Source organism: Podarcis bocagei (genome assembly GCF_964188305.1).
Source record: "Podarcis bocagei genome assembly, chromosome: 7".
Taxonomy (NCBI): Eukaryota; Metazoa; Chordata; class Lepidosauria; order Squamata; family Lacertidae; genus Podarcis; species Podarcis bocagei.
Window position 1 is genome coordinate 12,838,766 of NC_138132.1, and position 23,253 is coordinate 12,862,018.

Below are 23,253 nucleotides of genomic sequence, written 5' to 3' on the forward strand. Positions count from 1 at the left end.
GGACAGAAGAGGAACAATTTCAACTCACACACCAATTATTAAGTTAAATAGCTGGAATTGGGAACAGAAGAGCCAAATGGAACTGGTCTCCCAGCAGAGCTGATGGAGGAGCCCTCATTCCCTTTATTCCATCTGCTGCAGCCTGATGGCATAGCTGCTGCCAGGTGACAGTTGAGGGAGAAGCTAAATAGATCTGTAGTATAGCTTAGGAGCTACAGTTCTGCCATATGTGTGGTGGTTTAGCTCTGTTGGGAAAGATGAACACGCTTGTCTCATGCACTTGAAGCACATATTAGGAAATAGCTGTGTTGCTTTGGCATAGTTCCCAGGTAGCTCTTGATACAGAATGAACGTACTCCTTTATTTTTAAGTTTTCAAAAAAGCACTGAAACTGTTGGGCAAACATTTCCTTCTGTCAGAATCTGTTAATTCAGATGCACATATTTACAGCTCTGTTGGGTGGCAAATCCCTTCACTAAATACTATATCCTTAAATACTTTAATACTATATCCTATATACTTCCTGTCAAGCAAGTCCCAGTATGTGGGATTTCACAAGTAAATTTGCATAGCTAGGGATGATGGGAGTTGTAGGCTTTCCTCCTCCCTGCTCTATAGCTATACCTTGAAAGTTTGCAAGGCTGTCTCAAGAGTGATTTGTTTCTCCCAATTACCCAGATTTTCATGAGACTTTCATCATTCCAGTTCCTTATTCTAGACAGCAACTTCAGTTTTCAGGATAGGTATGACAAACAAAATACCACTCACAATATTAGTTTTTATTGTTTAAAAAACATTGCTTTTTGGAGCTGCCTCCAATTGTTTTTAACAAACAACCAAACAATGTGTTGTTAAACGTGAACCAAAACGGATTTAAATCTGCTCAGTTCTGCCTTCATTATAAAACATGTTCTGGTTTCACCCATTGCTGGGTAGAACAAACAGCTAGCTGCAGGCTTACATGAAGAGCCACGGGTTGACCACAGTGAGAACAGGATGCTGGGCTCCGATGGACCATTTGCCTGATCCAGCAGAGCTCTTCTGTTAGGAAGTAGACTCTGGCTCCTGGAAGCTCATGCCAAAAGAAAAAAACACTTGTTGGTCTTTTAAGGCACCACAAGATTTGTTGATTTTGGTGTCAACAGTCCTAACACATCTAACCCCTCTGGAAATTGTTTACCATGTAAGAAGGGGTATAATGATGAGGACGACTATTAAATACTTTTCTACTCGCTCCCGAAACGAGCAATCATGCAATTTGTGGAAAGTATGAGAACCCTCATCATGATCTCACGGTCCGCCCCCTGTGTGTGTGTGAATGAAAACAAGGAAAACGGGGGCTAAAATAAGAGAAAGTTGCATGGAAGAGCTGCCCTGGCTTTGGCACGGCAGTAGGAACAACCAGGCAGAATTTCAGCCGGTGAAGATTTCCTTCCTATCCGCAGCTTTGGGCAAAGCTTCACCTGCTGAACATCTTCCCGTTATGCTTGCTATTAAAAGCGCAGAGCTGGCCTCGGCTGATCAAGCCGGCGCATGCGCCCCGCCATCTCAGCCCTCCACTTCGCGGCTGGGATCGGAAGCAGGAAAGAGCATGCGCATAAGCCCCCTTTTTCAACAAAGCGACGAAATCTATGGTCGTCACCATAGACTGTCTTAGACGAATCGGAGGCGACCTCCTTGAGGTGGCTGCGCTTGCCCCATAACTCTATGGTAAAAGAGCCTTCCCACCTATCGCCAACGTCTTATTTGGACGCATCGCGCCCCTTACGTCGCACCAGGGCTGCCAAAAATATTGCCTGAAAAAATAATCACGGAGTGTGCCCGTCTAGGGACCACAGAGGGGTAAACGCTTGAAGACTCCCCAGTCCCAGTCTATTCCTGTATCTATGCTACGAATAAAAAGCTGCGGCGGCAACGAGATAAAAGTATGCGCATGGATATTAGTCAGGCGGATGTGTAGACATCACTCCACAAGAAATTGGCGAGGAGGAGGAAGGTCCCCGGAAGCAGAAAAAAAAACACAGTGTGGGGAAAAAACGTAGAGAAAGGTGACGGTTGAGATGTGCATTTTTATTTTTTCGCGTTGACAGGGATTGACAGGGGAGCCGAGCGTGCCTTTTCGAGAAAGGCTTTTCGTTGTTTCTTAAGGGCCGGGAGTGGAGAGATGGCAGAGGGAAGTGCCTGAGGAGGAGCTGGAACAGTCGAGGGACTGGCGAGAGGCGAAGGTGGGAGACCTGACCGCGGGCGGAGGGAGGAAGAGAGGCTGCTCTAGGCCGAGCCGCCGCGTAGGTGGGGAGGGGGCGCCGCTAGCCTAGAGGAGGGGCTCGGAGCCTATGGTTCCCACAGCAGGCCATTCGGGGACTCTAGCTCCCGGCGGCGGCAGCCAGCGGGACCCATGGCTGGGGATTGTGGGAGTTGTAGTCCCACAAGGGCTCTTCCCCTCCCGGCTTGGTGGAGGTGATATTGTGGGGCTAGAGGTGAGGTGGGCGGGAGGGAGGAGGCTCTTCTTAGGAAACGGTCAGGAGGAAATGTTGGGGGCGGGCCCAGATGTATAGCACTTTATTAGTTAAAACAACCTTTCAAGCCACGTTGGGTGGTGGTTGTTGTGTTTATTAGCATGTTATATATTTTCACATTTTCGGTTCGTAAAGCACCATGTGATCCTTGGATGAAGTGTGTTATAGAAATATAATAAATAATACAATGGTGATGATGATTACCAAAAATCTGGTAAGCTGGTCCATAAAACAAGTGGTAATAGCCTCTTAGAATGTCTGCATATACTTTTGCTAGCACAACAGCGGTCTTAAAAAAGCAACAACTGTATGCTTGTGCATGTATTTTTCCTTGGAAGACAACACTTTGAGTAACGTTTGCACAGAAACAGCAACAACAAGAGTCCACCTGTCTTCTGGTTTACAGGTGCCTCTTCACTTGGTTGACCTGAAACAGTATGTTGAAAAAAGCTGCTTCGCTAACTGCTCTTTACATTTCCTAGAAGCAGAAGCTATGAGGAGCATCTCCTTTAAAAAGGAGTGCATCACACATGGGCATAACCTGAGTTGTGTATGAGGAAGGGAGCCAAGCGGGATTGGGGTTTTTGCTCACAACTTGCGTTTCATTCTTACAGGTAGCAATGGCTGACTCTTCTGCAGTCGGTCCGCCACTGTTGACTGAGCATCTTCTTACAAAGGTGTCGGACTGCAATGGGCTTGATGTTTCAATAGCCCAGGAGCATCCAACAATCTGTAAGCCAGAGCCTATCTGTGTAGAGGAGGTGAGCTCCACAATGCTGCCCCCTGTCTGCCCAGGCACAAATGACAGAGAAAAAGGACCCCCTAGCAATAGTACAATCTGTGAGTACTGTGGTTTTGTTCTTGCTTTTAGAATTTAAACAATTCTCCAGCTGGTGAAAGAGAGTTTCTAGCACCCTGTTATAAACAATTATTAAAAATTTGCATTAGAAGTCATAATCTTCTTCCTTTTAGCATGTTTCTCTGCCAGCATTCTGAAATATGAACAAGGATGTGACTGCATGGCATCATGAGACACAGGTTTTCTGCATGGCACCATTTGCAGTGCAGACAGCCAGCTCTAGGTCTATGCATGCAACCCAATGTATTGCCCAGGTTCTGCAGTTTCCTAGCTTTCATTAAAAAATGAGGGGAAAGCTTCTAGCTCTCATGACTATAGAGGAAAATCTTAAAAACTGCTACTTAATTTAATGCTCACTTTCAGGTAAGTAAGCACCGCCTCTAGGTGAGGAATGCCTGTCCACTTTTATTGCCTATGTCACTTGCATCCTGATAGTTTGCATGTGAGTCCCTTCTCCTAATCAACTTTTCATTCTTCCTTTATCCCTGCCGGGGAACAGCCAAAGTGTTCCACAGTGATTACTTGACTGGAGAAACACAACAGTGTGTGAAGGCAGCTGCTGCTTGGTATCTCCCCTCTCCCCACTTCTGCTATCAGATGTCACACTTCATCAACAGCTGATGAAGGAGAGTGTAGCTTATGCAACCACCTCCTCAGTAGTTTGTGTACAATGCTGACTTAAGCCCACATAGCTTGCGTAGTCCAAAGGTTGTGAGAATGAATAGTGTCCTGCTGATGAAAAACTGATTGCCAGGAAGGCAGACTTTTCATGGCATTCTCTCCACCTGTTTCTCCTTCTCTTCAGGGAGGTTCTGCAAAGTAAGCTGCAGGTTCTGCCAGGCCCTGCTTGATTCCCTCTGTTTCTCTTCATCTCCAGACAGCCTGGGTGCCAATCAGTGTTTTCACTGCCTGATCACCTTCCCAGATGAGAAGTTCAAGGAGCGACACATGAAGCGGGAACACCCGGAGGACTTCGTTCAGGCCAATCTGCGTGATGCTCTTTTTGTCTGCTTCATATGTAACAAGGCCTTTGAGAGTTCACGTGCGCTCATCTGCCACCAGCGGGGCCATGCGCCAGCCCCGCCCTCCGACCCTACTGACTCATTGCGCCCTACCTTTGACTGCCATGATTGTGGCCGCCGCTTCAGCCAGTTGGCCAACTACCAGCGTCACCGCCTGGGCCATGCCGCGGGCCACAGCTTGCCTCACCAGTGTCCGGACTGTGGCAAGAGCTTCCGACAGCTTTCAAACTTGCGCCGGCACCAGGCTTTCCACCAGCAGACCCAGGAGTTGCTGCCCTCCCTCCCCTATTCCTGCATGGACTGTGGGGAGAGCTTTAACCAGGAGGCTGGGCTGCATGAACACTACATCCGCCATGCCCGCGGGGAGCTCTAATATAAGCTGTAGCTTCGTATCTATTCCCTGGATCCAGATGGAGGCAGGAAGATGACGGGCATTGCAGTGTGAGATGCAGAGCCAGAATGAGACAAGGAACAGGATTAATGGGTCCTTTCTGGTTCAGAAACAGAAGGGGGAAGCCGCTATTTTCAGGAGGTGTCACATCTGGTTTTGCTCCAGTCAGGAAGAATAGTTGGTACAGGGATATATGCAAAGCTGTATTTTCCTTAGAGGAAGTGCTGTCTCCACAGAGTGAGGATAACTGAAGGACCGAGGATGGGAATAGTCTCTTTTAGGAGATGCTGACTTCCACCTAGTTCATGGCAAGATTTGCTACTGGTCAAAGGGGAGGGAAGCTTCCATCAGTATTTTGCCTTTTCTAGATGCTCGGCTGTCATGAAGGACACACTTTTTGCACTCCCACCTGCCCAAGCTTGGAATTTCTGGGTAGCCTTGCAGAGAACCTGCTTGCTTCCTGCAGAAGGTTGGGAAAAGTTAAATGTTTGAGGGTGCAGAGTAGAAGTTAAGTCAGCTGATTAAACCCTACAAATGCTTTTTTATAGGGAAAGGAGAATTCAAGTGAGAATATTCTCTTGCTTTTTAAACCTGAACTACACACAGCTTTGGATTTGAGCCAATCGCTTCAGCTGTGAGTATCCTGATTGGATTCTCTACTTGTGAGAGTATGGCTGATTGGGAGGCAGAATACCAGTGCTTTTCTTCCCTGGGGGTACTTGAGGGTACACAGTACCGGCACCTTTTCTTTTCCTAGAAGAAAAGCAGTGGTTAAAAACATGGCACTTACTGTAACAACTTCATGGTGAATACTGGCACCTTAAGAGGAAAAGCACTGCAGAAGACAATATAAATTATGTTCCACAGCTCTGTGTACAATACCAGAAGCACCTCTTAGGCTCTCAATAGGCCATCAGTGGAGAATCTTTTTCCTGTTGATGGCTGCATTCCCTTGAGGGAGGGAGGCAGAGTCAAAAGTGGGCAGGGCCACCTTTCTTCTCTCCTTCCTTTTCCTTCCCCACCCAGCAGGCTGCTGGGGGAAGTACATTGTGCTTCCCAGAGATCTGAGCCAGTGTCTTGCAGAGTCTGTCTGCTACCTCCATTCATTTCAGCCTTCCTTCTGTATTTTCCCCCTTCCTGCCCTCTTTCCCCAGACATTAGGCTGCATGATACTCTGCTGAAGTCCGCCGATTACCCACTCTGGCAGGAAGGTAAACGGCGTTTCTGTGCACTGCTCAGGTTCACCAGGAGCAGCTTAGTCATGCAGGCTCATGACCCGGAAGCTGTACGCCGGTTCCCTTGGCCAGTAAAGCAAGATGAGCGCCACAACCCCAGAGTTATCCGTGACTGGACCTAATGGTCAGAGGTCCCTTTACCTTTTACCCTTTCTCCATCCCCCTCCTTGTCCCTTGTTACAGACTCCGCTAACCCAGAAATAGTACCTCGGGTTAAGAACTTTGCTTCAGGATGAGAACAGAAATCGTGCTCCGGCGGCGCGGTGGCAGCAGCGGGAGGCCCCATTAGCTAAAGTGGTGCTTCAGGTTAAGAACAGTTTCAGGTTAGGAACGGACCTCCGGAACGAATTAAGTACTTAACCCGAGGTACCACTGTAGTTCTTACACTCCAGTTTGTTTGCTACTCAAGCATGGAACAGATTACGCTGGCTCTTCTGGCCAGTGCGATGTGTTAGAAATGTGACAGCCCTATGCTGTCCACTTGGTGGCACTGCCAGCTAGAAATTGAAAGCATAGTCTCCATTCCAAGGCACCTAACACTAACAAATAAATCTACTTTGTACTGAGTCACTATATATACTGAGTCATTGGTCTGCTTGGTCCAGTACTGTTTTTGCCACCTGACATTTGAGAACATTCTCAAATGCCAGATCCTTTTAAACTGGTGATGTTGCAGATGGAACATGAGACCTTACGTTCTCCCAAAACTGAGCTGTGAACACTGCTAAACCATGCTGGATCACATGGAATGGCTTTTGCTTGCCCAAATAGGCACTTAGGCCCCTCTTGCACTACAACCTGCTGTGTTATATGGCTTTAAATTGTCATGCCTTTACCCCAAAGGATCCTGGGAACTGTTGTTTGTTATGGGTGCTGTGAGTTGTCAGGAGATCTCTAATCCCGTCACAGAGCTACATTTCCTAGAGTTGACTAGGGAAAGGGATTGACTGTTAAACCACTCTGGGAACTATAGCTTTGTGAAGGGAATAGGGGTCTCCTCACAGCTCTCAGAACCCTTAACCAAGTAGGATGTTTTGGAGAAGAGCTATGACCGTTTATAGTAGTATAATACTGCTTATGGCACCTCAGATTCAGCTCCTGGCCCTTTTCATTTTATAATTTCCACCCAGGATAATAAAAGCAGCCCATGATTTCTTTCTTTCCTCACTAATGCAACTCTAGTAGTAGTAGTAATAATAGTAGTAGTTAAAAATGGCTCTTCCCATTAAAATTAATTGTGTGGCTGTCTTGAGAGAGCTGTATCCCCATTTACAGCTTGTCATTGCCATTATTCATATATTGCTACAGGGCTATACAAGTACTCCTGTGCTAGAGAAGCACAGCAGAAAGCTCAGCATCTGAATTCACAAAATAAAACTGAGAAACGTTAACAATGATTTGTGTGCACATGTCTAATGTGGGATAATGAGTTGTTGCTCTTTACTCATTGATAACACAGGCACTAGCCAATAGGTGCCTGCCATTCTCACTCAGCCACATTTCACCCAGCACACAATGGATATTTTAGCGGGAGGAGGAAAATTGCTTAGCAATGAAATGTGTCTTAAAAGCAGGGAAGTATGCTGTGCCCATAAATGCTAGGGCTACTAGAAGTGTCTGGGTGCATGTCCCAGGTTCTGTCTTCATCCATGTTCAGGTAGGGCTTGGTGAAAGCCCTGTCTGAAATCCTGGAAAGCTGTTTCCCATCCATCTAGGCAAGACTTAACCAAGATGGACCATTGGTTCTGACTCTGTAGAAGGCAGCTTCCTATGCTCTCCATATTTGCCTGCGTGGGACTGTTTTGTTCTCCTTCCGCATGAGCGAACAAGCCAGGAAGTCACAGTTACACACACACACACACATTCCTTTCCAGATCAAAGCACACACAACCTGTTTTTTAACGTGCTTCCTTGATGGCACGCATAGCTAATCACAAGTACTTAAATAGAACCTAGATCTTCTCTGGAAATAAATAATTTATGTTCGCCAACAAGAAAATGATGTTTGGATTTGTGTTGTGTCACATTAGTGTTGTAGGAAAAGAAGAGTCTAGCATGCTTTGGGAGGGAGATGGATGGGTAGAAAGTCACCAGTATCCTGCTCCTATCTGAGCCAAGTTTCCACAAAGTCTTATGGCAATATTGTGAACTTTTAAATAATAGTGGCTTCTGAGATTTATAAATATAGCTACTGGTTTTTTTTAAGTTAAGGGGGCAGGAACATTACTCAGGACAACAATGGATTTGTTCTGGAAGTAATCCAAAGTTGACCGGGGTGTGTGTGTGGGGGGGGCGTCCCTTCCAATTCTACAATTCTATGATTTGCTATCTCAATACAGTGGTACCTCTAGTTGTGGACACGATCCGTTTTGGGGTGCCATTCGCATCCCGAAAAGTCCACAACTAGAGTGGTTTTTCTGTGCAAGCACGGAGTGCGATACAGTGCTTCTGTGCATGCATGTGGGGAGAAACCTGCAAGTATACACTTCCGGGTTTGCTGTGTTCACAAGCCGAAAAGACACAACATGAACCTAACGCAACACGAGGTATAACTGTACAGCAATGAAAATGTTGCCCGGATTGGTCAGCAAGGCAGGGATGGGGAACCTGGGACTAGACTACATCTCCCATAATTACACACCAGTGGCCATGGCAGGTCAAAGGTAGATACCACCCTGTATATAGTAGGTGGAGAACAAGGTTTCCCAAACTTGGGTCTCTAGCTATTTTTGGACTACAACTACATCCCTAGCTAGCAGGACCAGTGGTTAGGGATGATGGGAATTGCCATCCAAACACAGCTGGAGACCCAAGTTTGGGAAACCCTGGTGTAAAATTAATAACCAAGTAAAGATTTCAATCTCACCTTCATATAACATCAACATTTCCCACCATTTCACAACTTTATTTATCATATAGGTAACAGCAAGCGATGCCACATAAACAACAGTTCTTGCATTGAGCTGAGCAAGTGCCGGATGAGAGACTCACGAATAAACAGCTGTTTGGGCTCCACCCCAGCATCAGCATCCTATTACTGAGCAAGCAATTAATAAGGAATGGCAGGCCGTTCTGGCAGCATCTTGCAGCATGACTTAACAAATACATAACATGCCATAGATAATGAGTGGCTGACTAATAACTCTTCCTTGTGCCCATCAACAACTTGTGTTTGCCTTTAAAAAAAACCCAGTTAGTTTGAACAACACAAAGCCTCTGAGGCTCCATTCCCAATACAGGCACAGTGGCTCTTCGGTTCCTTGAAAGAACAAATACTTCTGAAAAGGAAGCGCACATGTCAATCCCTCTGGGTGCATAGATCAGGGTCCCAGAAGAAAAGAAAAGATGCACACCTAGTTTTGTGCAAACAAAGAGGTTTTGCGCTTTCATTCTCCCTCCCACCTCCACTCCCTGTCTGCCATTCAAAGCCAAGCAAGGGTTGGGCTGTGATTTAAGGTATTTGTTTGTTTCTAAACCAAGGCCAAGCAGTGCTCCTAAGGCAACTTGCTTTTTGCATGTTGAAAGTTACTCTCAATCAGAACAATTAGTCAAAAGTTGCTCTTCGGAGGGTTCTTGAATTCACAAGTGATGGTGCCCACTGGGGATGGAAGGCAGCGAGACCAGCAGTAGATGGAGCCTGAGCCAATGAGCACCAAATAAAATTGTCTTCCTCCTCCTCCCTTTGTTGAGTCACGCAAAGCCAACACGGAAACTGAGGAGAAGGAAGCTGGCAGCCATGGACCGCTTGAAAAGGAGGTGGCAGGCAGGTGGGTGCACTCAACGTTGGTGAGGCAGTGCTCCACTTGACCTGTGCCAGCCTCCGCTGAAATAAGATTATTGAAACAAGATCACACAATAAGCAACCAAAGACAAGGAAATACAAGGAGAGGTGGAAGGGAGGGAACAGGAACCCAGCTGGCTCTGCCCTGTGGCTGAGGCTAATATGTGCAACATTTCTGCCTACTTGGTTTGAACTGGGCAGCAAGGAGCGTTTAGACAATCTTCCCCTCTTCCATTCATTACAGTTCTAAAACAAGAACCGGCACCCTTTCAGGGGGACATTTTCAAGGCGAGACCAGTGCGAGCCCAATGGATTGGTAAGCACTGCAAAAGGGCAATGAATGACTCTCACAGGCAATGCTTAACAATGCATGAGCTGAGTTCAAAAAGGATTTGTTTTGAACTGGCTCCGTTAAAAAAAATAAATCATGTAAGATGGTAAAGTTGTCCCGGTGCTAGGCTTGCCATATGTCAGGAACATTCCAGACATGTCCTGGTTTTCAGGTGTAAAAGTGGCAAAAATCTTGAATCTGCAAAATGTCAGGGGAAACCCGGATGTATGGCAATGCAATGCAACAAACAGCAAAAACAGCTCAAAAAGCATAAAATTGCTATCTTCGGGGGGAGGTTTCCCCAAAGAAGCTCAACAATTCTGAGGTCTCAACAACTTTGTGCACACTATACCACGGGGGGCTTACAGAACTGACTCTTCATCCCCTCCCCTCCCAACAGAAGGCTGGTGTTGTCGAGAAATTAGCATAGCTGCCTCAGCAGATAGTTGCGGTGAATCGTGTGACAGCCCTGTCTTCCCTGGCTAAAGTGATGCAACCCAGTGTGTCGCTTCTCATCTCAGCGACAAATAGACCCCCCCCCCTTCTCATAGCCAAGTTCTGCCACAAGTCTTGGTCTCAGATGGTCATGATGGTATATAACCAAGGCAGTTGGACGCTTTACTTTTTAAAATCCATCATAATGCCACTCTCCTTGGAGAGCCTTGGTCTTGTTCCATCTCGTCCTCCTTATGCTCTACTTTGATAGGTTATATTGTTAAGGGTGGTGTCCAGCGTCGCACCCTCTAAATCAGTTCCTACCCAGTTCTATTTCTCTGTGTAGGCCAGTAGCAGCACCGCCTCTGCATTCTCAGACAGTTCCACCACAGCTTGCCTCAACATCTGGTAGGTGGACTCAAAGGAGATTTCGGGCTCCACCTTGACACTCCGCCCCACATAGGGCACATAGCTCCATGCCCAGCTGGTCAGGGAGGTTGGCTTGGTGATGAGGCTGAGCACATACGCAGGGTCCAGTGGTTTAGCAAAGGGGCTTTGGATCACTGCCTGAAGCAGCCGGCGGGTTGTGCCGGTAGCCTGGGCAGTGTACTCTAAGGAGGCCTCACCCAGGCCAAACTCTATGCAGAAGCTGGCAATGGTGGTGGTGAGGCTGTCGACCACGTCCGGCTGGGGATGCTCCACACAGAAGAGGCAGCTCTGAAGGGCCTTCCCCCACACATCTTTCATCAACACTTTGGCTTTCCGCCTAACCACTCGGGACAGGACGGTTGGCAGGGCTTCCCTCAGAGCTTTCTTCTTCAAGTCCGGAGCGTTGCTGCTGAGGGCTCCCAGGAGGAGCGGCAAGTCGAAGGCATCTGGCTTGAGGCAGGAGACCAGGAAGACCTGTGGGGAGTCCACGCCGTCCTTCTTCAGAGCTTCCTCGCAGCTCTTCCGCACCTGACTCTGCACTTCCTCTTTGGCGACAGGTTGGCTCCCAGGCCGGGTCTCCACATCCACATCTATCTTGCTCCTCACAAAGAAGAACTGCTTCCCTGCTGAGGTGATGGCTCTGGCCAGGCAGCTGTGGGTGTGCTTATAGCGCTCGGAGGCCACCAGCAGGAAGAAGTCGTAGCGGCTGAGATCCAGGTGGCTCACGTCTTCCTCTGTCAGCCCCACTCCTGGCAAGTCCCAAAGGTAAAGGTTGGGGACAGCTGGGAGCAGGTAGGGCACGGCTTTCTTCGTCATCTCGGTCACCCCAGTGGGGGCCGCATCTGGTTCCCCACAGCCCACCCCCCTCAGAACATTAACCAGCGAGGACTTCCCTGACCCAACTTCACCTATCACGGCGACGTCCAGTCGTATTTGTGTGGGGTCCGTCAAAACGGATGAGATCACAGTTGGGACTTCTGACAAGGTGCCGTCCTGGCAGATCGCGTACAGCTCCTTGATCTTCTTCTGGCTCACTTTGTTCAAATCCTCCAGGCTTCCATCGTGAGTTCTAGAGAGGAGTGAGAACAGAATAATAAATATCCACAGTCTGGGGCTGCATTTCCTCAGGAGTTGCACATTGGCAGTTGGCAAGGCCGAAGCCAGTGGTGTAGTGGTCTGGGGTCGGAGGGGATGGCTGACCCATTGGTATTTCTGAAGCAGAGTCCCAGCACTCTCCCTGTCTCCAGCTTCCTAGGGCCACCCAATGAGAAGGAAAGGGGAGCTTTTTAGCTAAGGTATGCTCCAAAGTGAAGCACTTAGGAACACTGAAAAGGTAAGGTGCTCCTATTTCAAGAGAATGGGCTGCAAGTACAATGGGACTTTGAGGAAAACACAACTCCAAAAGAAGATATTGGAGGACTCCAAATCACTGCCCGTGTAAATAGTGGATCTAGCTAAAAGGCAACACATAGGAGTTCTGCATTGATTGTTGCAATGCATCCCTAATTATTATTATTGTAAAATAATTATAAGATGGTGGCATAGTCTTAGAAGAGAGCATGGCTGTGAGGGGCCATCTTCAAATATCTAATGGCTGTGACATAGAAGAAGATGGAGCAAGCTTGTTTGGAGCAAGTTAAATAAAAAAAATCAATTTTTGAAAAAACCCATACTTGGTTGTTCTTGCACTCTTTTTATTTTAGCTGTTTTTAAGGATATCTCTGTAAATTGCTTTGGAGCGTAGATATTGGTGGCAACTCACAAATAAATAAGTGAATCAAGAGAGGCACCCTCTTCCCGACTCACCTCTTCAAATTGAGCACCTCTCCTTCCAGGCTGTCTTCAAAGCGTGCAAAGTCATATCTGTCCGTCTCCAGCCCTGACACCAGGAATACCTTCTTGGGGTCCATCCCATGCTTGGTCAAAACACCTGCCAGTTCCTTCCGGATCAGCCCCAGCTGCTCAGACGGATTGTACCTGGATCTGAGCCGCCGCTCGGCTGTGTGCAGGTCCAAGTCCACCTTGGTGCGTGCCAGGATGAGGCCTTTCCCCTTCTGCTTGATGGCCTTGAGGACTTGGAGGTGGCTGTCCCTCACGCCTCCATCCCCGACCACCACCACAAAGCAGCTGAATTTGCTCAGGTCGCCCAAGCGTTTGAGGTAGGTGGACGGCTTCTCTGACGCCTCGAAGCCTGGCAGGTCATGAAGGGTGAGGTCGGGGTAGATGGGGTGAGCGTGGACAACCGGCTGCTTCGTGGTCTCAGGGGCCTCTCGGAGATAAGCCCATGGATCCGTCACCCGGCGGGGCTTGTCCAGGAGAGCCCCGACCAGAGTGCTCACCCCTGAGCCACGCTCTCCCAGGATCCCGACCTGGATCTTGAGGGTGTTCACACAGTCCACCAGAGCCTGGATTTGGGAAGTGGCACCGCTGGCGTTCTGGGCCTCATACTGGGCCTTCAGGATCTTCAGGTGCGATTCGTCTAGGATGGAGGAACCGGCCATGGCTGGAGCTGCAAAGAGGACGTGGGAGATTACATGGGGTCAAAAAAAAATGGATGTACCATGCTATATTAGAAGCAAAAAAACTTGTTTTGATGAATTGGAAGAGCCGCAAAAAGATTCCATTGAGCACATGGATTGATAACATGGACAGATTACTGTATTTTTTGCTCTATAGGACGCATCCGACCATAGGATGCACCTTGTTTTTTTTTTGGGGGGGGAGACAAGAAAAAAAAATTCTCCCCCTCTCTGCTCAGCGCCCCTTCAGCGAAGCGGCAGGAGAAACGGAGCCCCTTCCATTTCTCCTCCCGCTTGGCTGAAGGGGCACTGCGCAGCTCTCCCTCTCTGCTGAAGCCAAGAGAGTATGGCTCTCCTGGCTTCAGCGAAAGGAAACTGAAGCGTGCGGAGCGCAGTGGGAACTCGCGCTGTGCTCCGAAGTCTTCAGGTGGCTATCCCTGAAGCCTGGAGAGCGAGAGGGGTCAGTGCGCACCGACCCCTCTCGCTCTCCAGGCTTCAGCGAAAGCAACGCGAAGCCTCCAGAGGCTTTCGGAGGCTTTGCGTTGCTATCCCTGAAGCCAAGGAGCCTGTATTCACTCCATAGGACACATTTCCCCTTAATTTTTGGAGGGGAAAAAGTGCGTTCTACAGAGCGAAAAATTCGGTAGCTACACAAAAACGAATTGCATGTCGACGCAAATTAAGAATGGATAAATATGAAGAAATCTGGAAGAAATATTTAAGCGATAAGGCAGATAGCGGTGGGAAGTAGGGGGAGGAGAGAGTGGTGGGAAAATATTGTTTAAAAGGTATAGTCATAGGTATATCAGTGTATTCAAGTCTGAATTGTCAAATTGTGTTATTATGGTTTTTGTTGTATGTATCTTTTGCGGTTGTTGTTTGTATTGAAAAATGATTATTATTTTTTTAAAAAAAAGAGGATGGAGGGGAAAAAAGAGAATGCTAACTGCAGTTCTCAGTGTGCTCTTTAGGGATGCATGGGCAGATGCTTATCTCTGCCTGCCTCCCTCCTTCCCTCTCTCACACATATATGTATTGACCATCCATACAGTGAGTTGAGGAAGTGGGGGGCCACTCATTTGTGATCTGTCTCAGAGCCACTTCCTTGGTTACCTTAATGGTCCATGCTTTGAGAGTCATTACCTCACCAGGAAGCTAGCCTGGGCTATTCCAGGAAATGAATGCAGTGCTGGATCCAGGAATTTAGAAGGGCACTCAGGCACATATCCTACCCTACACCCCCAAAGAAAAAAAATATAACAGTATGCTTATGTCTGTAGTATGGTTAGATTCCTCTTTGTAGAGTGCTGTCCCCAGGGAGGCTCACCTGGCGCCTTTGTTCCATATCTTTAGGTGCCAAGCAGATAACGTTCCTGTACAAGGTAAAGGACCCCTGGATGGTTAAGTCCAGTCAAAGGCGGCTTTGGGGTTGCGATGCTCATCTTGCTTTCAGGCCGAGGGAGCCGGTGTTTGTCCACAGACAGTTTTCTGGGTCATGTGGCCAGCATGACTGAACTGCTTCTGGCGCAACCCGACACCGTGACGGAAACCAGAGCACACAAAAACGCCATTTACCTTCCCACCAGAGCGGTACCTATTTATCTACTTGCACTGGCGTGCTTTCGAACTGCTAGGTTGGCAAGAGGTGGGACAGAGCAACGGGAGCTCACGCCATCACGGGGATTTGAACCGCCAACCTTCTGATCGGCAAGCCCTAGGCTCTGTGGTTTAGACCACAGCGCCACCTGCGTCCCTGTACAACCAGGCCTTTGGCTAATTAAACAATCTATGGTCTTTAAAACTGTGGGGAGGGGAATCTATTGTTTTTGCTTGTTGCTATGTTATGTATTTGTTGGTGTTTTCATATTGTAAGCTGTCCTGTAGTCCTTGGATGAAGGAGAGGAAGAAAGGCAAATTTATATAAGTGACAGTAATAACAACAACAGAGAGTTGCTAGGCACTGTCTGCAGTTAAAAGCTCTGCCAGCAGGCTTACAATCTAATAGCAACCAGAGTGAAAAGGGAGGGAACTGGATAGTAAGGGATGCACCAGTCCTCAAACGACAGGGAAAAAGTGCCTAGAAAAAGAACCTAGTAAGTCAGCCTATATAAAAGAAAGAAGACTTTGGCTCCAGCATCAGACCACTAAAAATCTGTCCCAGTCAGGAGTCCTGTTTCCAAAGCAAAGCCGCCTCTGCCCACTTTAAACAAACAAAGCCAGACCACGAGCCCAACAGAGAAAAATCAAATATTTGGTTTCTTTCTTCCTGTCAAAAACTAAAGGCTGCATCCAATCTCTACTCACGAGCAGTTCCGATGAAATCAATGGGCCTCAGTTAGCTACGTCCCATTAATTTTAATGAGTCTACTTCTGAGCAAACCAGCACTGGATAGAACTCTAAATTTTGTTAAAGGAACCCTCCTTAGCCACTGGGGAAAACCTAGAGGTTATAAGAGAAGAACTAAGAACTACTCTCCTGGATCAGACCATGAAAGGCCTACCTAGTCCAGAAGCCTGTTCCCACATTGGCCCACCAGACACCAAAGGGAAGCCTGCAAGTGAGAGTGAGAGCAATAAGCACAGTCGTGGCTCCCCAGTTATGGAACGCTCCCCCCATCATTACCTATATTTAGGCAACAGGCCACAAACCTTTCTTTTCTGCCTGGTCTTCGGCTTTTAATTATCCGATGCATATAATATATAATATGTACGTGTTTTCAGCTTAAATGGGGTTAGACAAATTAATGGAGGAGAAAACTCTCAGTGGTCACAATGGTTATATGCAACTTTCAGGATCAGCAGCAGAATATCAGTTCTATGAGGGATTATTATTATTAATCCTTTATTTAGTTATTGAACTTATCGGTCGCTTAAAAAACAACAAATGAAAAGCAACTCAAAAAGCGACTTACACATTAAACCAAAACAACCCCTAAAAGCCTGATTTCTTAACTAGTGCAAATAGAGTGTTACGTCACTTGGCACCTGCAAGAGTGCCAGTTCTGCAGATCAAAGCTTTTATGGGATGAGGTTGATTCTGCAGGTAAACTGGCCCCAAGCAGTTAAGGGGCTTTATATGCTAATAGTAAGTAACATGTCAAAACTAACCAGTAGCAAACTGGCCGCCAGTGCAGATCTCAGAGCAGAGATGTTATAGGCTGACAGGGTCTCACTCCTGCCAGGAAACATGTCACAACTTTCTGAGTTGGTGGCCAAATCACGCTCGGAGCTGTTGGTTCATAGCTCGGAAGCGCCTACACTGACTGGCAGCAGCTATCCAGAGGACATTCCCAGGCCTACCCGAAGATGTTGCCAGGCATTGAACCTGGAAATTTCTGCCTGCAAAGCAGATGCTCTACCAGCTGAGCTATAAGCCCTTCCCAGTGACAGCAAATGCCATAGGAACAGGTGTGTTTTGCTGGAGGCAGATCTGGGGAACTGCTAGACTTTCCCAAACATGGGGGTCAGCCAACGGCTTCTTTGTCACAGAATCCTGGTTGTAACCCAAGACCTTGAGAGAGACGTTTAATACTCAAAACAAGCCTGCCGGCCTCCATCTTGATAGATGCAGGCCTTTTCTGAGCACAACACACCGTCAATAATTGCCCTTGTTCGTTTAACTGCTCTCTTTCCGTTTGTTTTTGAACATCAAGCCTGATGAGGAAGAACGCCGAAGAGCTCAAAAGCTTGCTCACTATTTTGTGATCTTTTGCGGGGTTGGTCCTAATACAAATAAAGTAAAATCAACGTGAGGATTTTGGATCCTGGAGAAACGTGGCTAAGATTTTTTATATTTTAATTTTATTTTTTTTTTAAAAAAACAGCTTTAATTAGGCGCTGTGTGCATAAATATGCTCTCTTTTGCGTGTCCCGGATCCCCACCCCCGACTCCGGTTCTGGTCTCACAGGATAGGGAGAATGCCTGCTACAAAAGCAAAAACACCAACTTCTCCGTTTTCCCGTTTCCCTCCAACAAAAGGAACCCAGGAGTCCTGGATGGCTGCCAGCCAGCCAACCCCACCCGGCCGCCCCCCAAAATGAAAAGGGAGGCGTCCCAGGGGCAAGACCTACCCGTCCGTCTCTGCCTCTCCGGGTCTTCCGTGCGCGGCGAGGCTTGGATGCTGCTGCGCCCCTGCGCCCTGGCTCCAGATGACGCGCAAAGCAAAAGCTGGGAAATAGAAACCTATTGGAGGGGGGCGGAGACGTCGGATCCTCCTCTTCCTCCCGGCTGGCTGTGCTTGGCAGGCGGAAAGGCTCGTCTGACGTCTCTGGGATGCGAAGGGAAAACAGATCAGAGCGCATTGGCAGGCGGGTGGGAAGAGGAAGCAGCCAAAGGGGGACAACGCCGGGGAAGCCGAGCGAACGGTCCCGGGGCGCAGCCTTGTAGCGGGTAAGCAAGCCCAGGCCGGCGGGTGTCTCCCCATCTTCTTCAGCTTCCAAAAAACGAAGTGTCAGACGGCGGGTCGTTCTGGCTGCCTGAAGATCTTCTCCCCGGCCTGATGGAAAAGGCAAAAATAATTTCCGGCCTCTTTCCGCATTAGTGCGCCGCTGTGTCTGCCAGATCGCTTAATCAGCCTGTTTTCTTGCCTAAGAATCAGCAGCCCTCTTATGCCATAGGCTCAAACTAGGATAGTCGAAGGGTCGCGTCTTTTGCCGGCGGGGGATGACCGACTTCAGGGGCTGGTGATTTCAAGGCTGGATTACTGCAATGCTCTTTTTGTGGGGCTTCTCTTGCAACTTGATCTGGAAGCTGCAGAATTCTCCAGGAGTGAGGCCCTGTTAGCATATAGCCCTCCTGCTCAGAGATCTGCACCGGCTGCCCGTTTGGGGTGAAACCGCCCCCTCCCCCGCCAGCATATAACACCTTGTTTGCAGGGGTTGTACTGCTTGCCGATCTGCTACCCAGGTTCAAGATTATACCAGGTCATACCATTCAGGTCCAGGTTACCTGGGAGATACACCATGGCTGTGGTCCTCAGCTTGAGGCCTGGCTCATTCCATTTTGGTGGTTGTTTATGTGTGTGTGTGTGTGTGGACTTAAAATATATACAGCCAAGTTCCTTGTGTTTAATCACAGCCTCTGAGTAATGTTGTTTTTCTCTCTCCTCCCATCTCTCCCCTTTCCTTATGTTTCCACAGCATCCCTCAAGAAGCCCTGTTTCCCTGCACCCAACATGGCTCTAAAGGCCCCCCAGGGCTCTGCACTGAGCTCCCCAGAGCAAGGGGATGTCTCTGTGGTCCTTGTGGGAAAATCCGGCGTAGGAAAATCGGCCCTCCTCAATGCCTTGCGTGGGATGACCGAAAACGATGTCGGATGTGCCCCGCTGGAGGCCCCGCCCAAATCCGGGGGGCCTGTCATGTACCCCGACCCATCCCACCCCAATTTACTGATATGGGAACTAGCTCTGGATTGTGAGGGGCAGGCCGACCGGTGGCTGAAGGAGGCTGACGTTTTTGTCATGGCGACAGACGGCAAGTTTGACGAGACTCATGCCCACTTGGCCGGGGAGGCCCGGGCGGCTGGCAAGAAGGTCTATTTTGCCCGCACCAAGGCCGATTTGAATCTTCATACCCTCAAGCGGTTGATGGGGGAGCACTACAACCGACCCGAGGCCCTGCAGGCCCTGCGGGGTGTCTGTGCTGAGTCGCTGGGGGCCCACGGTCTCGGGGAACCCTTTGTCTTCCTGATCTCTGCTTTTGAACCCTACGCCCTGGACTGCCCCCAGCTGCGAAAAGTGTTGCTGGAGGACGTCCACACATACGAGAGGTAAGTCAGGCAACCAGCTTAAGCGAACCAAAGCAACATAGAATCATTATCAATGAATGAAACATGACTAAGATTCATAATGACGATAATAATATTGCGGATCTAGAAAAGGGTTGCCGAAGCGATCAAGGGGATGAAGCCACTCCCCTATGAGGGTCGGGGCTTTTCAGTTTAGAAAAAAAGGTGATTAAAGGGAGAGGACATGATAGAGTTGAGTAAAATTAAGTGTGACACAGATAAAGTGGATAGTCATAATACAGTCGTATCTTGGTTGTCAAACGCCTTGGTACTCAGATGTTTTGGCTCCCGAACGCTGCAAACCCGGAAGTAAGTGTTCTAGTTTGCGAGCGTTTTTTTGGAAGCCAAATGTCCATTTTGGCTGTTGGCATTGTTTCTGGGGCCAATCAGCCAATCGGATCCTCCAGGGCTCTTAGGTTTTTAAGTTTAATGGAAGAAGACCTACAGAGACTTCATGAACAGAGTTTTGAGGCCAGCTGCCTGCGGGCATGGGCACGTCGCTCATAAGGACAAGGGCCTCTGGCTGATGTTCTTGTACAGCGACAAGGAATGTAAATTACAGCTGCAGGCCGATATTTATATCCTGGCAGCCTTTGCTCGAGTGTCATCAGGACTTTTGCTCGGAGCAAAGCAACCAGAGAAGTGGTCTAGTTGTGCCTCCCCTGTGGAGAAAACAGTGTTTGTTTACAAGCAACAACCCCCACCGCCAAGATGCTCCTGTTACCCAGAGTTGTAATCAAATGAAGCTGTGCATATCTGGTGTAGCGTAGTGTTGACTTTCTTGGAATTCCAAAGGTGTCTACTGGTCCAAAAGGGTGGCAACCTTTTACAAGGCCACCACATATGAAAGAATGTTAACTCTACCTCTTTGGACCTGTAAAATGGTAAAAGAGTATTGGGAAATGATCCATAATGAATTGAAAAAAATGTTTCAAAGTATTCCTCCCCCAAACCAAAGTCCTTCCTGTCGGGGATAATTCAGACTGAAATTCCCAGATGTCAGAAAAGGTTATTTATGGATGCAACAACTGCGGCCCATGTTTTGTTAGCTCCCAAATGGAAAATGAGTGAGGTTCCAGCCAGAGAAGAATGGCAACTTAAGTTGACAGAATACGCTCAACTTGCAGACTTAACATATAGAATAAGAGAACAAGAAGAACATATGTTTAGAGAAGATTGGAAAACATTTATTGAATATATGGGAAATGTGTACAGCTGAAAATGCTGGCAGCATTATGATAAACTCAACAGTGCAAATAAGCTTTGATGGATGAAATAATGGAATACTGAATGGTACTGTATAGTTTTTGTAAAATATGCAGGGATTTATGATATGTGAAATGAACCAGGGAAGAAGGGAAGTCATTGATATCTTAAGGATGTAAAAATGAGTATTTAAAATTGTAAAACGGAAAATTTAACAAAAATTATATACAAAAAACCGGAAAGGGTGGCAACCTCTGAATGAGCTTAGTTGCTGTGGAATGCCTGCTGACCAATGGGAAATGGAAGGGGAATGGGAAATGGAATGGAGCACTTCACAATACAACATTAATTTCGTATGATTTTAATTCTAGTCATTGGATACTAATCATGTTAGTATAATAGGATATCAATTATAGTTAACAATATTAATCCCAGTTCTTCCTCCCTATCCCTTGACGTGTCCTGTTTACCCCCACAGGGTCCTAAAGCCCACTCGCTTGGACTACGAGGTGATCAGCGAGCAGGAGATTGCAGAGATCCAGGAGGCCTATGAGCTGGGAGGCCTCTCGGAAGTGGTGACCCGCATTCAGTGCAGCCTGGAGACCCTCTGGAATGCCCAACTTGACATTGGCGTCACGGGAGAGTCGGGCGCTGGGAAATCCACCTTTGTCAATGCCTTGAGGGGTGTGGGCGATGAGGAGGAGGGAGCCGCGGAGACGGGCGTGACGGAGACCACAGCCCAGCCTACGCCATATCCTTACCCTGGCCACCCCAACGTCATCCTGTGGGATCTCCCTGGCATTGGCACGCCCAACTTCCAGGCCGAAAGCTACCTAGAAGCGGTGGAGTTTTCTCGCTACGACTTCTTCATCATCCTGGCCTCGGAGAGGTTTAAGGAGAACCACGTCCGTTTGGCCAAGGCCATTGTCAAAGAAGGCAAGCGGTTCTATTTTGTGCGCACCAAGCTGGACAACGACCTGGAGGCCATGAAGAGGCGGAAGAACCCTCCAACTGAAGAGGAAGTCCTGGAGGAGATCCGGACTGACTGCCGGGAGAAGCTCGCCAAGGCCGGGCTGGCAGACACCAAGGTTTTCTTGCTCAGCAGCTTTGAGATTGACAAGTTTGACTTCCAAGTCTTTGAGGAAACTCTGGAGCAAGAACTTCCGAGCCACAAGCGCCATGCCTTCCTGCTGTCGCTGCCCAATGTCTCCTCGGTCATCATTGACAAGAAGAAGCAGCTCCTTCACCAGGAGGTATGGAAGGTAGCTCTGATCTCCAGCTTGGTGGCCGCCGTCCCTTTGCCGGGCCTGGCCTTCACCTGTGATGTCTCCATTTTGCTGAGGAAGCTGTCCACCTACCGGCAGGACTTTGGCCTCGACGCAGCGTCCTTGACCCGTCTGGCCGAGCGGTCGGGGAAACCGCTGGAGGTCCTGAGGGCCGAAGTCCATAGCACTCTAGGCCGGAGCATCAACAGGGATGTGGTCATTGGGCTGCTGGGGAAGGCCACCGGGACAGGCTTGGTGGTGGCCAATTTCTTCATCCACCGGATCCCGATTTACGGAGCCCTGGCTTCCGGCGGGATTTCCTTCCACACCACTTACTACATGTTGAGCCAGTGCTTGGAAGAGCTGGCCAATGACTCCCAAAGGGTCCTCATGAAGGCCTTTGAAAGCGAAGTCTGAGGCAGCTGGAATAAGGCGGCAGTCCCTAGGCGCCTCTGTGACTCTTCCTCGGATGCCTTAGCACTGTTAGGTTCCTGCTTTAGCTTCATCATGGCTGATCTACTTGTTGATGTTTATGGAGTCATGGGACCATGATCATGTTTTGGAACCTGGTTTTGACGAATGGGAGTTGCATGAGGCCGCCATCCCCCATTGGAACGAGAGCAAGGTTTAGACGAGCAATTTCTGTGCAATGTCCCAGAAGGCTCCACAGTTCCCTGTTACTCAGGGGCGGCCAATCCTTCCAAATGTTGCTGAACCCATCACCGCTACATGTAAGCCAGGGTTTCCCATACTTGGGCCTCCTGCTGTTTTTGGACTACAACACCCATCATCCCTTGCCAGCAGGACCAGTGGTCAGGCATAATGGGAATTGTAGTCCAACACTGCTGGAGACCCAGGTTTGGGAAACCCTGGTGTAAGCCATGCTGACTTGGGCTAATGGGAGCTGTAACCCAACACCTGGAAGGCAATTAGTTCCTTGTCCTGTTTTATGATAATGTTACATGACTAACCTGTGGCCTTCTGGATGCTGCTGAACCACAACTCCCATCTTCCCTTTCTATTGGCCATGTTGACTTGGGGTGATGGAAGTTGTAGTCCTTTAACACTGTAGTCTGCCAACATCTGGAGGACCAAAGACTTGTCTGTTCTGTGCCGTTAAGCATTCAGTGGCAGGTTTAGTAACAGATGTGGTAGCTTCAGCTTTTGGAAACCGGAGCTCACTTTTCCTCAGATACGTGACATAATTTGGAATGTTTCCTAGAGATATATCCATGGACATAGGTGGAGAAGGGTGTGTAGGAAAGGAAACTAATATATTATCAAGCTTTCTACACCGTCTCATGCAGCTGATGGAATCGGACTCTGGCCCTCACTTGCTTTTTTCCTGGCCGCAATAAAACGTGTTAAGTGCTGTGATGCTGCTATGTTTTTAGCTATTCTTACTTTTGACTGTAAGCTGCCTTGAGTCCCCGTCAGGGGAAAAGGTGGAGTATAAATAAACATACAACAAAAACGATA

The 23,253-nt window shown here is 48.3% G+C and overlaps 3 protein-coding genes across 7 annotated transcripts; 2 read left to right on the forward strand and 1 right to left on the reverse strand.

Annotated features, from left to right (window-relative positions):
- Positions 1 to 1,966: 1,966 nt before the first annotated feature.
- On the forward strand, positions 1,967 to 10,527 carry LOC308592214 (uncharacterized protein). 4 transcript variants are annotated; one of them, XM_081203499.1, is made up of 4 exons: positions 1,967 to 2,048; positions 3,131 to 3,356; positions 4,181 to 8,300; positions 8,831 to 10,527. In XM_081203499.1, the coding sequence occupies exons 2-3, from the start codon at positions 3,137 to 3,139 to the stop codon at positions 4,768 to 4,770; spliced, it is 810 nt and encodes a 269-aa protein (XP_081059625.1). In that variant the 5' UTR covers positions 1,967 to 2,048; positions 3,131 to 3,136; the 3' UTR covers positions 4,771 to 8,300; positions 8,831 to 10,527. The 4 variants fall into 4 exon arrangements, with proteins under 4 accessions (XP_081059625.1, XP_081059624.1, XP_081059623.1 ...); XM_081203498.1 differs by having other exon boundaries at positions 1,981 to 2,219; XM_081203497.1 differs by having other exon boundaries at positions 1,982 to 2,225.
- Positions 8,908 to 17,726, reverse strand: LOC308592211 (interferon-gamma-inducible GTPase 10-like). Of its 2 annotated transcripts, XM_081203494.1 has the most exons (4): positions 17,590 to 17,699; positions 16,020 to 16,070; positions 12,806 to 13,508; positions 8,908 to 12,068 (listed from the first exon to the last, which is right to left on the reverse strand). In XM_081203494.1, the coding sequence occupies exons 2-4, from the start codon at positions 16,042 to 16,044 to the stop codon at positions 10,901 to 10,903; spliced, it is 1,896 nt and encodes a 631-aa protein (XP_081059620.1). In that variant the 5' UTR covers positions 16,045 to 16,070; positions 17,590 to 17,699; the 3' UTR covers positions 8,908 to 10,900. The 2 variants fall into 2 exon arrangements, with proteins under 2 accessions (XP_081059620.1, XP_081059621.1); XM_081203495.1 differs by lacking the exon at positions 16,020 to 16,070 and having other exon boundaries at positions 17,590 to 17,726.
- A 30-nt stretch (positions 17,727 to 17,756) lies between these two features.
- On the forward strand, positions 17,757 to 23,253 carry LOC308592213 (interferon-inducible GTPase 5-like). The gene is made up of 3 exons (XM_081203496.1): positions 17,757 to 17,908; positions 18,658 to 19,285; positions 20,988 to 23,253. Exons 2-3 carry the CDS (start codon positions 18,693 to 18,695, stop codon positions 22,189 to 22,191), a joined length of 1,797 nt encoding a protein of 598 aa, XP_081059622.1. The 5' UTR covers positions 17,757 to 17,908; positions 18,658 to 18,692; the 3' UTR covers positions 22,192 to 23,253.

Bases quoted from the DNA above. Each gene is read 5' to 3' on its own strand.
- LOC308592214 (XM_081203499.1), top strand. From the start codon at position 3,137: ATGGCTGACTCTTCTGCAGTCGGTCCGCCACTGTTGACTGAGCATCTT. The intron at 3,357-4,180 runs GTGAGTACTGTG...CCTTCTCTTCAG, and splicing joins CCCTAGCAATAGTACAATCT to GGAGGTTCTGCAAAGTAAGC.
- LOC308592211 (XM_081203494.1), bottom strand. From the start codon at position 16,044: ATGTGGGAACAGGCTTCTGGACTAG. The intron at 13,509-16,019 runs GTAGGCCTTTCA...TCCTCTTTGCAG, and splicing joins GGAACAGGCTTCTGGACTAG to CTCCAGCCATGGCCGGTTCC. The intron at 12,069-12,805 runs GTGAGTCGGGAA...ACTCCTCTCTAG, and splicing joins GAGGTGCTCAATTTGAAGAG to AACTCACGATGGAAGCCTGG.
- LOC308592213 (XM_081203496.1), top strand. From the start codon at position 18,693: ATGGCTCTAAAGGCCCCCCAGGGCTCTGCACTGAGCTCCCCAGAGCAA. The intron at 19,286-20,987 runs GTAAGTCAGGCA...TTACCCCCACAG, and splicing joins GACGTCCACACATACGAGAG to GGTCCTAAAGCCCACTCGCT.